The sequence below is a fragment of the Mobula birostris genome, chromosome 12 (genome assembly GCF_030028105.1).
Source record: "Mobula birostris isolate sMobBir1 chromosome 12, sMobBir1.hap1, whole genome shotgun sequence".
NCBI classification, from domain to species: domain Eukaryota; kingdom Metazoa; phylum Chordata; class Chondrichthyes; order Myliobatiformes; family Myliobatidae; genus Mobula; species Mobula birostris.
The window spans coordinates 107928976-107942310 of NC_092381.1; the positions used below are offsets into that span (position 1 = coordinate 107928976).

The 13335-nt window shown below is 45.9% G+C and overlaps 1 protein-coding gene across 4 annotated transcripts in view; it reads left to right on the forward strand.

Moving 5' to 3' along the window:
• Positions 1 to 13335, forward strand: part of spint2 (serine peptidase inhibitor, Kunitz type, 2) — a 73633-nt gene that overhangs the window by 32448 nt on the left and 27850 nt on the right. For all 4 annotated transcript variants that reach the window (XM_072274436.1, XM_072274439.1, XM_072274435.1 and 1 more), the window contains exons 2-5: positions 239 to 409; positions 1983 to 2036; positions 11634 to 11759; positions 12505 to 12561. In XM_072274436.1, the coding sequence (XP_072130537.1) occupies positions 239 to 409; positions 1983 to 2036; positions 11634 to 11759; positions 12505 to 12561 (408 nt within the window). The remainder of the gene's footprint in view (positions 1 to 238; positions 410 to 1982; positions 2037 to 11633; positions 11760 to 12504; positions 12562 to 13335) is intronic.

Consider the following 13335-nt stretch of genomic DNA (forward strand, 5'->3'; position numbering starts at 1 on the left):
AGTTAATTGGTCATTGTAAATTGTTCCATGATTAGGCTGGGATTAAATAGCGGATTGCCGATTCTGTGCTGTATCTCAATAAATAAATAAATAGGGGTACTGCTGGTCAGTGTGACCTGTTGGGAATGAAAAGCCCATTCCAACTGCTTCTCCAAATAAAGATAATAACTTAACGCTCCTGTGACATGACTGTACCTTGCTGTGATGTTCCTGAATGACTTTAATCTTTCTTTTTCAGTGGATTGTACAAGTCCCTCGAAGGCGGGCCCGTGCCGTGCCTGGTTTCCTCGGTGGTATTTCAACGCCACGGAACAGGTGTGCCAGGAGTTCATTTACGGAGGCTGCCTGCCCAACCTGAACAACTATGAGAGTGAAGCGGATTGCCAGAAGGCCTGCAGCAAAGTCACAGGTTTGTGCTGGCGGGAGGGCGCGTGCTTGCTTCCAGTATGTCCCCGGTGGGGCCTCTTCGTCACGAGGCAGTGCAGTCGGTCCATTGCCGACCAGGATGCCCCCGTTTGCCCGGAGCATTGCGTGCAGCAGGTAGTGCTGCTGACTCGCAACTACCGCCGCTCGAGATCAGTTCTGACCTCTGGTTCTGCCTTTGTGGAGTTCACACGTTCTCCCTGTGAGATTATTTGAGTTACTCTTGCCTTCCTGTCAGCTTGAACCAGTCTGACCATTCTCCTCTGATCTCTTGTGATTTCACCCACAAAACATGTTGCTCACTGGATAACTTTTGTTCCTCACACCATTCTCTGTAAATTCTAGAAGCTGTTGAGCATGAAAAAACCCTGGAGATCAGCAGGTTTTGAGAAACTCAAACCACCCCATCTGACACCAACAACCATTCCACAGTCAAAGTCACTTAGATCGCATTTCTTCCCCATTCAGATGTTTGGTCTGAACGACAACTGAACCTCTTGACCATGTCTGCATGCTTTTATGCGTTGAGCTGCCGCCACATGATTGGCTGATTAGATATCTGCATTAACGAGTGGGCGTACAGGTGTACCTAATAAAGTGGTCACTGAGTCTATGTGAACACTGTAGAAACTTGCGTGTGTTTTTATTAAAATAATGCTTTGCTTCTCATGTGTTCCCTCTCCTACCAGGTGAGTGAAATTAGGGTGTATTTAAAGATTAGAATAACTTTATTTATCACATGTACATCAACATACATCCTTTGCATCAGCAACCAACACAGTCTGTAGATTGTGCTGGGGACAGCCTGCTAGTGCCACCATATTTCCGGTGCCAACGTAGCATGCTTACAACTCGCTAACCCTAACCCGTACGCCTTTGTAATGTGGGAGGAAACCGGAGCATCTGGAGGAAACCCATGCAGTCATGGGGACAACGTACAAACTCCTTACAGGCAGTGGCAGGAATGGGATTCCTCTGCTGACACTGTAACCTGTTATACTAGCTGCTACACTGCTGTCTCGTGGCCAAAAGATCTCCCGTATGCTATAAACTGAACTCTGGATCTCCAAATCTCCGGTGTTGTGTTAACCAGTAGGCTACCATGACTAGCAAACTGGGTCTTCATTTCATTATGTGCCGTGTTGTATGACGTGGACGATCATGGTCTTTCCGTGACCATGATTGTTTCTGGCAGATTTTTCTACAGAAGTGGTTTGCCATTGCCTTCTTCTGGGCAGTGTCTTTACAAACCAGGTGATTGCAGCCATGACCAATATTCTTTGGAGATTGTCTGCCCGGAGTCAGTGGCCGCATAACCAGGACTGATGATATGCGCCGGCTGCTCGTATGACCATCCACCACCTGCTGAGGGTGGGGGGTCCAAGCAAGTGCTACACCTTGCTGTAGGGTAGTGGAGGAAAGGAGCACCTTACACCTCCCTTGGTAGAGATGTATCTCCATCCGCCACCCAAGCTGGGTCTACCCTGACGAAATTCCCATGTAGAACATTGTGTTTAGTGTCTGTGCCCCGGTACTGACCTCTCCTTTCTCTCTTTCAGAACCGTTAAGCAACTTGGTGCCAGTGGTAAGCAGAAGTGTGTTGAGTGTGGAAGGTAAGTCTGCTTTCGCTCGCCGTCACTCCGTGTAGTTGAACTAAGGGGGTGAACAGCATTGGGAAGCTGATGGAGACCTGAAGTCCCAATGCGACGTCAAGCTCACGTTTGTCGTCATTATGCACGAGTGTCCTTGCAGCAGCATCGCAGGCACGTTGCATTAGCGACACAAGAGCCTTCGGGGACTCGTTCACAACTCATGTTCACCTGTCACCTTCCAGCTAGCCTCCTTCCCCTCTCCCCAGCTTTTAACTCTGGACTCTTCCCGCTTCCTTCTTAGTCTCTCGGCCTGAAACATTGACTGTTTATTCATTTCCATTGATGCTGCCTGACCTGCTGAGTTCCTCCAGCATTTTGTGCGTGTTGTTTTGTCAGTTCTTGCTTATGTGTAGTTTGTCATAGATTCTATTGTATTTCTTTATTTTTCCTATAAATGCCTACAAGAAAGTGAATCTCAGGGTTGTGTGTGATAACTTTGAAAACAAATGTGGATTTGGACCTGAAATTATTGTAGGCACATTTAAGAGATTTTTAATAGCATGCTGAAGTAATGCTGTAGGTCTCAGACTGCCGCACGCTCACTCCTGGCCCCCAGTGTTTTGATTGTAATAGCATTTCTTTACTTTCCTATAGATGCCTGCAAGAAAATGAATCTCAGGGTAGTATGTGGTGACATCTACCTACTTTGATAATAAATTTACTTTGAACTTTGACTCTGGCCCTTGTTTCCCAAGCTCTGGAGGGCCCCCTCCCCTCAGGATTCTGCCCTTCCTTCCTGGCCAGCTCCTGAGATCTCTGCCCATCTCCAGTCCAGGACCCTGGATGATTCCTGGTCCTTGCACCAGCACAGTCCTTAATTCATAGGCACATGGACGGATGAAAAATGCAGGGCTTTGTAAGAGTTAGATTGATCTCAAAGTAGGTTAGTTTGGCACAAATTCATGGGCCAAAAGGGCCGGGACTGCCCAGTCCTGATGGCATTCCTTTCCCTTACCTTCCATGTTGCCTGATCTGCTGAGTTCCTCCAGCATTTTGTGTGTTGCTCTGGATTTCCAGCCTCTGCAGAATTTCTTGTCTTTATAATTTCATTAGACCATATAAGACCATTAAGATACAGGAGCAGAATTAGGCCATTTGGCCCAACGAGTCTGCTCCACCATTTCATCATGGCTGATCCATTTCACTCTCAGCCCCAGTCTCCTGCCGTCCCCTGGTACCCTTCATCCTCAAACCAATCAAGAATCTGTCAACTTCTGCCTTAAATACACCCAATGACTTTGCCTCCACAGCCTCCTGCGGCAACGAATTCCACAGTTTTACCACGCTCTGGCTAAAGGAATTCATAGAATCATAGAAATCTGCAGCACATTACAGGCCCTGCGGCCCACAATGTTGTGCCGACCGTGTAACCTACTCTAGAAACTGCCTAGTCTCTATTTAGCTTATATAGTCTTATATGGCTGTAACATTACCTCACAGCTCTTGAACTCAATCCCACGGTTGATGAAGGCCAACACACCATACGCCTTATTAACAACACTGGCATCCTGGTGCAGCAGCTTTGAGTGCACGATGGACACGGACCCCAAGATCTCGCTGATCCTCCACACTACCAAGAGTCTTATCACTAATATTCTATTCTGTCTTCAAATTTGACCTATCGAAATGAACCACCTCACACTTTCCTGGGTTAAACTCCATCTGTCACTCTTCAGCCCAGTTCTGCATCCTATCAATGTCCCACTGTAACCTCTGACAACCAGACTGTCCACAACACCCCCAACTTTTGTGTCATCAGCAAACTTACTAACCCACTCTTCTACTTCCTCATCCAGGTCATTTATAAAAATCACAAAGAGGAGGGGGTCCCAGAACAGGTCCTTGCAGAACACCACTGGTCACCGTCCTCCACGCAGAATATAAACTTACACAACCACAGTTTGCCTTCTGTGATCAAGCCAATTCAGGATCCACAAAGCAAGGTCTCATTGGAATCCATGCCTCCTTACTTTTCGAATAAGCTTTGCATGGGGAACCTTATCAAAGGCCTTACTGAAATCCATATACCAAATTCCTCCTCATGTCCACTCTAAAAAGACATCCCTTTATTCTGAGGTTATGTCTTCTGGTCTGAGACTCACCCACCATAGGAAACATCGTCTCCACATCTACTGTATTGAGACCTTTATAGGTTTCAATGATGTTCCCCCACCACCACCTCATTCTTCTGAATTCCAGTGAGTACAGGCCCAGAGCCATCAAATGTTCCTCATATGAGGAGTCTTTCAATCCTAGAATCAGTTTCCTGAACCTCCTTTGGAATCTCAAGACCCTTTGCATCTTATTTTTTTATATATATTTTCTCTCCATTTAGAAAATAGTCAACCCTTTCATTTCTTCAACCAAAGTGCATGACCATACACTGTATTCCATCTGTCACTTCCTTGCCTGATCTGTCTTAAGTCCTTCTGTAGCCTCTCAACTTCCTCAAAACCACCTGTCCCTTCACCTATCTTCATATTGTCTGCAAACTTTGCAACAAAGCCATCATTCATCATCCAACATATGACATAAAAGCATGTGGCGTGGTATACAGGTCATTACAGACTTAAACCACCTCGTACTGTGCCCCCTTCCAGCTCTGCTTCCCTCCCTGATGAGCTCAATTACTTCCACGCTCACTTTGACCGAGAGAACAAGGAGGTTACCCTCAAAGCGGATCTCCCACCTGGTGAACTGCCTCTCTCACTTTCCACCTCCGACGTTTGCGCCACCCTGAGCAGGATGAATGTACGGAAGGCAGCTGGTCCGGATGGAATACCTGGCCGTGTGCTCAGAGTCTGTGCAGGGCAGTTGGCCGGGGTCTTCACAGACATTTTTAACCTGTCCCTCACCCAGGCAGTTGTCCCCACAAGCTTCAAGATCGCCACCATTGTGCCAGTGCCAAAGCATTCCACTGCCACGGGCCTGAATGACTTCTGTCCAGTTGCACTCACCCCCATCATTGCAAAGTGCTTTGAGAGACTGGTTCTATCACATCTGAAATCCTGTCTGCCCTCTACCCTGGACCCCCATCAATTTACCTATCGCACCAACAGGTCAACAGAGGATGCCATCTCCACGGCACTTCACTCTGCCCTGACCCACCTGGACAGCCCCAACTCTTACATCAGAATGCTGTTCATTGACTTTAGTTTGGCATTCAATACTGTGATCCCCTCCAAGCTGATCGCCAAACTTCGCCAGCCTGGTATCAGCTTATCCCTCTGCAATTGGACCTTGGACTTTCTGACTAACAGACCCAATCAGTTAAGTTAGACAACCTCTCCGCCTCCACTCTCACCCTGAACACCGGTGTGCCTCAAGGCTGTGTGCAGAGCCCTCTTCTGTATTCCCTTTTCACCTATGACTGCATTCCTGTACATGATTCTAACTCCATAACCAAGTTCGCAGACGACACCACGGTGGTTGGTCTGATCAGAGAGGATGACGAGACGGCCTACAGGGACGAAGTCCAGCACCTGGCTGCGTGGTGTGCCAACAACAACCTGGCCCTTAACACCCAGAAGACCAAGGAGATCATTGTGGACTTCAGGCATGCCAGGAGTCACACTCACGTCCCCATCTACATCAACGGAACTGTAGTGGAGCATGTATCAAGCTTCAAATTCCTTGGTGTCCACATTTCCGAGGATCTCACCTGGTCTCTGAACTCCTCCATCCTGATCAAAAAGGCGCAACAGCGTCTTTATTTCCTGCGGAGCATCAAGAAAGCTCACCTCTGTCCCAGGATACTGACGGACTTTTACCACTGTACCATTGAGAGCATACTCACCAACTGCATCTCAGTGTGGTATGGCAATTGTCCCGTATTGGACCGCAAAGCACTCCAGCGTGTGGTGAAAACTGCCCAGTGGATTATCGGCACCCAATTGCCCACCATTGAGAACATCTACCATAAACGCTGCCTGGGCAGGGCGAAAAGCATTATCAGGGATGTATCTCGCCCTAACCATGGACTTTTTACTCTCCTCCCATCCGGTAGGCACTACAGGAGCCTCCGCCCCCGCACCAGCAGGCACAGGAAGAGCTTCTTCCCTGAGGCTGTGACCCTGAACCTCACATCACAGCGCTAAGCAGTATTGCACCCATATTGTACTGTCTCAGTACTTTTATATTTGTGTGCTGTAGCACTTACTTTTTATTCGCGGTTATTTTGTAAATAACACTATTCTTTGCAATTCTGGTCAGACGCTAACTGCATTTCATTGGCTTTGTATCTGTACTCTGCACAATGACAATAAAGTTGAATGTAATCTAATCTGAAAAGAATTGTCTCAATACAGACCCCTGTGGACCACCACTAGACACCGGTAGCCAACCAGAAAAGGCTGCTTTTATTCCCACTCTTTGCCTCCTGCTGATCAGCCACTGCTTTATAAATGCTAGAGTCTTTCCTGTAACACAGTGGGCTCTTACCTAGTTAAGCAGCCTCATGTGTGGCAACTTGTCAAAGGCCTTCTGAAAATCTAAGTACACAACACCAACCGATTCTCCTGCTTGTCATTTCTTCAAAGAATTCCAACAGGTTTGTCAGCTAAGATTTTCCCTTGAGGAAACCATGCTGACTGTGGCCTTTTTAATCATGGACCTCTAAGTACCCTGAGACCTCATCCTTAATTATCAACTACAACATCGGCAACTGAGGTCAGACTAACTGGCCTATAGTTTCCTTTCTTCTACCTTTCTCCCTTCTTGAAGAGTGGAGTGACATTCACAATTTTCCAGTCTTCAAAAACCATTTCAGGATCTAGTGATTCTTGAAACATCATTACTAATGCCTCCCATTGCTTTCTGAAAACTAGGGTTAACACCATCTGGTCCAGGTGACTTATCTAACTTCAGACCTTTCAGTTTCCCAAGATCTTTCTCTAGTTATGGTAACTTCACACACTTCATGCCCCTGACACCTGGAACTTCTGCCATACTGCTAGTGTCTTCCACAGTGAAGACTGAGCAAAATACTTATTCAGTTTATCCACCATTTCCTTTTTCCCCATTACTACCTCTCCAGCATCGTTTTCCAGGCGTCTGATATACACTGTTGCCTCTCCTTGCACTTTATGTATCTGAAGAAACTTTTGGTATGTTCTTTAATATTATTGGGTAGCTTGCTTTTGTTTTCCATCTTTACCTTTTTAATAACTTTTTTAGTTGTCTTCTGTTGGTTTTTAAAAGCTTCCCATTCTTCTAACTTCCCACTAATTTTTGCTCTATTATATGCCCTCTCTTTGGCTTCTCTTGTTAGCCATCTTGTCATCTTTCCTTTAGAATAAGGAATCCCTATTTAGGATGTAGATACCTTGTGCCTTCTGAATTGTTTCCAGAAATTCCAGCCACTGCTGCTCTGCCATCATCCCTGCCAGTGTTCTTTTCCAATCAATTCTGGCCAACTCCTCTCTCATGCCTCTGTAATTCCCTTTATTCCACTGTAATACCGATACATCTGACCTTAGCTTCTCCTTCTCAAATTTCAGAGTGAATTCGATCCTACTATGATCACTTGTCCCCTAATGGTTATTTTACCATAAGCTCTCTAATCAATTCCGGATCATTGCAAAGCACCCAATCCACAGTCGGTGATCCCCTAGTGGGCTCAACCATGAGCTGCTCTAAAAAGCCATCTCATTGGCATTCCAGAAACTCCTCCTCTTGGAGTCCAGCACCGACCTGATTTCCCAAGCCACCTGCATATTGAATTCCCCCATGACTATTGTAACATTGCCCTTTTGGCATGCATTTTCTCTCCCGTTGTAGTTTGTAGACCACATCTTTACTGCTGTTTGGGGGTTTATATACAGCTCCCATCAGGGTTCTTTTACCCTTGCAGTTCCTTAGCTCTACCCACAATGATTCAACACCTTCTGACTCCATGTCACCTCTTTCTAATGATTTGATAGAATTTTTTTACCAACAGAGCAATGCCACCCCCTCTGCCTTCCTGCCTGTCCTTTCGATATAGTGTGTATCCTTGGACATTAAGCTCCCAGTTATAATCATCTTTCAGCCATGATTCAGTGATGCCTACAATATCATACCTGCCAATCTGTAACTGTGATACAAGTTCATCTACCTTATTCCATATACTGCCACATCTAAATACAACACCTTCAGTCCTGTATTCATCCTTTCCTAATTTTGTCTGCCGTTTACATTGTAACTCATCCTGTTGACTGCACTTTTGCTCTGTCAACACTGCCTCCGTAAACCAGCTACCTCATCTTCAGCACGGTTACTCTGGTTCCCCCTGCCAGATTAACCCACCCGAACAACCCTAGCCAACCTGCCCGCAAGGATATTGGACCCCCTCGGGTTCTGTTGCAACTCATCCCTTTTGTACAGGTCATACCTTCCCCAGAAGAGAGACCAATATTCCATAAATCTGAACCCCTGCTCCCTGCAGCAGTCCCTCAGCCGCGCAGTCACCTGCCAGGTCACCCTATTCTTCCCTCAATGGTGCATGGCACAGGCAACAATCCCGAGATTACTACCCTGAAGTCCTGTTTCTCAGCTTTCTTCCTAGCTCCCTAAAATCTTCCTTCAGGACCTCCTCTCCTTGTCTACCTATGTCATTAGTGCCAATATGTACCAAGACTTCTGGCTGCTCACCCTCGCCCTTGAGAATGCTGTAGAGATTCCTGTTACATCTGAGACGTCCCTGATCCTGGCACAAGGAGGCAACACACCATCCGGGTGTCTCTTTCGTGCCCGCAGAACCTTGGCTCTGTTTCTCTGGCGATGGAATCTCATTTTCTTTCAGGCATGTGCAGGAAAGTAAAGAAATGCTATTACATTCAAACACTGAGGGGCCAGGAGCGGGCGTGGGGCGGTCTGAGGGGCCAGGAGCGGGCGTGCGGCGGTCTGAGGGGCCAGGAGCGGGTGTGGGGCGGTCTGAGGGGCCAGGAGTGGGTGTGGGGCGGTCTGAGGCCTACAGCAGTACTTCGGTATGTTTTGAGCTGATATTTCATATTTCTGAAGCCTCAGCTACTCATGCCAGGTCCACCAGCCCTCCTGTGCCTCAGGTGCACGGACACTTCCATGACCAGGGGAAACAGCAGAAGAACTTGGGGAAGAATAGAATGGGGCAGAATAAGTTTATGAAAATGAAAACCAGTCTGATAAATTTGAGAGTATTTTGTTTTGAGGTTTTGACTGGCAGAATTGCTGAAAGGGAAACCCGTCAATGTGAAGTATTTTGACTTTGCAGACTTTAAATACATTGATTTGTTTTTTACATACCATCTAGACAGATTGTTCCATTGCGGCTGTATACAAGGGAAAAGCACTACCAGAATGCAGAATAATTAGATTTTGGGTATTTAGATAATGGAATCAATAGCTCTGTGGCCAAGTTTGTGACAATACCAAGATAGGTGGAGGGGCAGGTAGTGTTGAGGAAGCAGGGAGTCTGCAGAAGGACTTAGGCAGATTAGAATGGGCAAAGAAGTGGCAGATGGAATAGTGTTGAGTCGTGTATGGCCATGCACTTTGCTAGAAGAAATACAAATGTTGACTATTTTCTAAATGGAGAGAAAATTCAGAAGTCTGAGGTGCAAAAGGACTTGGGAGTCCTTGTGCAGGATTCCCTAAAGGTTAATTTGCCGGTTCAGTCAGAGAGAGAGGCAAATGCGATGTTGGCATTTATTTTGACAAGAATAGAATATAAAAACGAGGATGTAATGTTGAGGCTGTAAAAGGTACTGGTGGGGCCTGACTTGGAGTATTGTGAGCAGTTTTGGGCTCCTGATCTAAAAAAAGATGTGCTGAAACTAGAGAGGGTTCAATTTGTCAAGTTTGCAGACAATATGAAAATAGGTGGAGGGACAGGTAGTTTTGAGGAAGTAGAAAGGCTACAGAAGGACTTGGACAGATTAGGAGAATGGGCAAAGAAGTGGCAGATGGAATACAGTGTCAGGAAGTGTATGGTCAAGCACTTTAGTAGAAGAAATGAAAGGGTTGACTAGTTTCTAAGTGGAGAGAATTAAAAAAACTAAGATGCAAAGGGTCTTGGGAGTCGTGTAGGATTTCTTAAAGGTTAATTTGAGGATGAGTCTGTGGTGAGGAAGACAAATGTAATGTTAGCATTCATTTCAAGAGGACTAGAATATAAAAGCAAGGATGTAATGTTGAGACTTTATGAGGCACTGGTGAGGCCTCAGTGTGCTGAGCAGTTTTGGGTCCCTTATCTTTGAAAGGATGTGCTGAAACTGGAGGGGGTTCAAAGGAGGTTCAGGAAAATGATTCCAGGCTTGTCATATGAAGAGCATTTGATGGTCCTAGGCCTGAAGTCATTAGAATTCAGAAGAATAAGGGGTGACCTAATTGAAACCTATTCAACGGTAAAAGGCCTTGAAAGAGTGGATGTGGAGAGGATGTTTCCCTTGTTGAGAGAGTCTAAGACGAGAGGACGCAGCATCAGAATAGAGGGATGTTCTTTTAGAACGGAGTTGAGGCAGAATTCCTTTAGCCAGAGAGCGGTGAATCTGTGGAATTCTTTGCCACAGGCAGATGTGGAGCCCTAGTCTTTATGTATATTTAAGGCAGAGGTTGATAGATTCTTGATTGGTCAGGGCATGAAGGGACTCAGGGAGAAGGCAGAAGAATGGGGCTGAGAGGGAAATTGGCCAAATGGCTAATTCTGCTCCTACATCTGATTGTCTTAGTATAACTCAGATTTATTTTCTTCCGGGCATAGTCAATAATAGGGATGAATGAAATACCACACCAACTTGGGTCAAATGACAACAAACCGTGCAAATACAAAAAGAAAGAAATAATATGAATAAATAAATAAGCAATAAATATCAAGAACATGAGATGAAGAGTCGTTGAAAGTCAGTCCATTGGTTGTGGGAATATTTCAATGATAGAGCAAGTGGAGTTTAATTGAAATTCTTCCCTTATGTTCAATAGCCTGTTAAGTGTTGTGTCTAAGCACTCAGTGACCACCTTATGACGTTCCTCTTACACGTAATACCGTGGCCACTGAGTGTATGTTGTGGTCTTCTACTGCTGTAGTCCATCCACCTCAAGGTTCAGAGATGCTCTTCTGCATGCCACGGTTCTAATGCATGGGTATTTGAATTGCTGTTTCCTTCCCGTTAGCTTGAACCTGTCTGGCCGTTTTCCTCTGGCCTCTCTAATTAACAAGGCATTTCCACCCGCAGAACTGCCACTCACTGGATGATTTTTGTTTCTTCACACCGTTCTCTGTAAACTCTAGACACTGTTGCACATAAAAATCCCAGGAGATTTCTGAGATACTCAAACCACCAGTAACTAACAATCATTCCACAGTCAAAGCCACTTAAGCACATTTCTTCCTCATTCTGATGTTTGGTCTGAACAACAACTGAACCTCTTGACCACGTCTGCATGTTTCTAAGCATTGAGTTGCTGCTACGTGATTGGCTGGTTAGATATTTGCATTAATGAGCAGGTATACCTGATAGAGTGGCCACAGAGTGTCTGTCTTTATCCTGTGCCTGAGAATGATTGTAGGAACGTTGAGACAATTGTCCATCCTGTCTGTTGCAGAATGTTCGAGGCAGTGTTTGGCTGATGAATTCCACTGCAGTGACGGCTGCTGTGTCCCCTCTGACCAGATTTGTGATGGGGAGGTACATTGCCTCGATAAATCAGACCTCCAGTACTGTGATGTGGGTAAGTGATGGGGGTGCAGAGTTGCCTGTGTCATAGCACCCATTCAGTTGTTCTGGAGTGTGTGTGGACAGGAAGCCCCTCCTCTCCTCCTGGTTTACCCTCAATCTCTGGATAAGTTCACTTAGACATCGAGGACATCTTCAAAAGATGATGCCACAAGATGGTGGCATCTGTCATTAAGGGCCTTTACCACCCAGGACATGCCCTCTTCTCATTGCTGCCATCCCAGAGGAGGAACAGGAGCCTGAAGACACACGCTCAGCTTCTTCCCCTCCGCCATCAGATTTCTGAATGGACAATGAACCCATGAACACTACCACACTGCTTTTGTTCTCTCTTTTTTCATTTTTTAATATGTACAATTGTAATTTGTAGTATTTTATGTTTTGCAAACCGCAAAACAACAAATTTCACAATCGTCGTGTGCATTCTTGCCTTAAACAAAGCAAGAAGAGAGCAAGCCCCTTCCATGTGCTATTTTATGTACCCAGGGTATTTGAAACCGTACACGGGTGGTTATCCAATAGGGAAAGCAGCTGCAGCTTCTAAACTGACCAATCACAACGGAAGCGGCTTTCGACAATGAGAATCAGGCACGCCACCTCCCCCCCCCCCCCCCCCCCGGACAGGCGTGAACAGGGGGCTGGGGGTGGAGGATGAACAACTCATGAGCTGTGTATTACAGGAGTGGCTGAGGTTCTAAACAAACTGATTTAACAAAACGTTTCTCTCTGCCTTTTCCCAGTTCGTGACAGTTACACACTATTGACTGCACCTGGGGGCTCAGCTGAGCAGGACGATGGTAAGTGTCCACTGCTTGGGATTTTTACATGAGTCTTTTATGTTGATGACCACACCAACGTAACCCTCCCACATAGCCCTCCATTTTTCTATCATCCATGGGCCTATCTAAAAGTCTCTTAAATGTCCCTAATGTATCTGCCACCCCTGTAAAACAAAAAAAATACTTGTACTTCAGGTCAACTTTATTGTCATTTAACTATATACGTGTATATCGTCAAATGAGACGATGTTTCTCCAGACCAGGGTGTAAAGCACAGTAGTACACATAACACACAGTAACTTAGGAAAGTAAGGATCAAATCTGATGATCGATTATGCATAAATACACAAAGTAAAGGGAATAAATGAAACAATATCGTAGGATACGGAACAGATTAACCAGAGACACTTCGAATGCGATGTGGCAGGAAGTTCAGAAGCCTAACGGCCTGAGGGAAGAAGCTGTTTCCCATCCTGTCCGTTCTTGTCCTTATGCATTGGAGTCTCCTGCCTGATGGTAGAAGGTCAAAGAGGATGCTGGATGGGTGGGTGGGATCCTTGATAATACTAAGGGCCCTGCGTGTGCAGTGCTCCTGATAAATGTCCCCGATGGAGGGCAGGGTGACCCGTATGATCTTCTCGATCACTCTCACTGTCCTTTGTAGGGATTTCTGGTCCGATGCTCCATCCTTAAGTTTATGCCCCCTCATATTGACCATTTCTGTTGTGGGGAAAAAGTCTCTGGCTGTCCACATGATCGATGCTTTGTATCATCGTGTACACCTCTATCGAG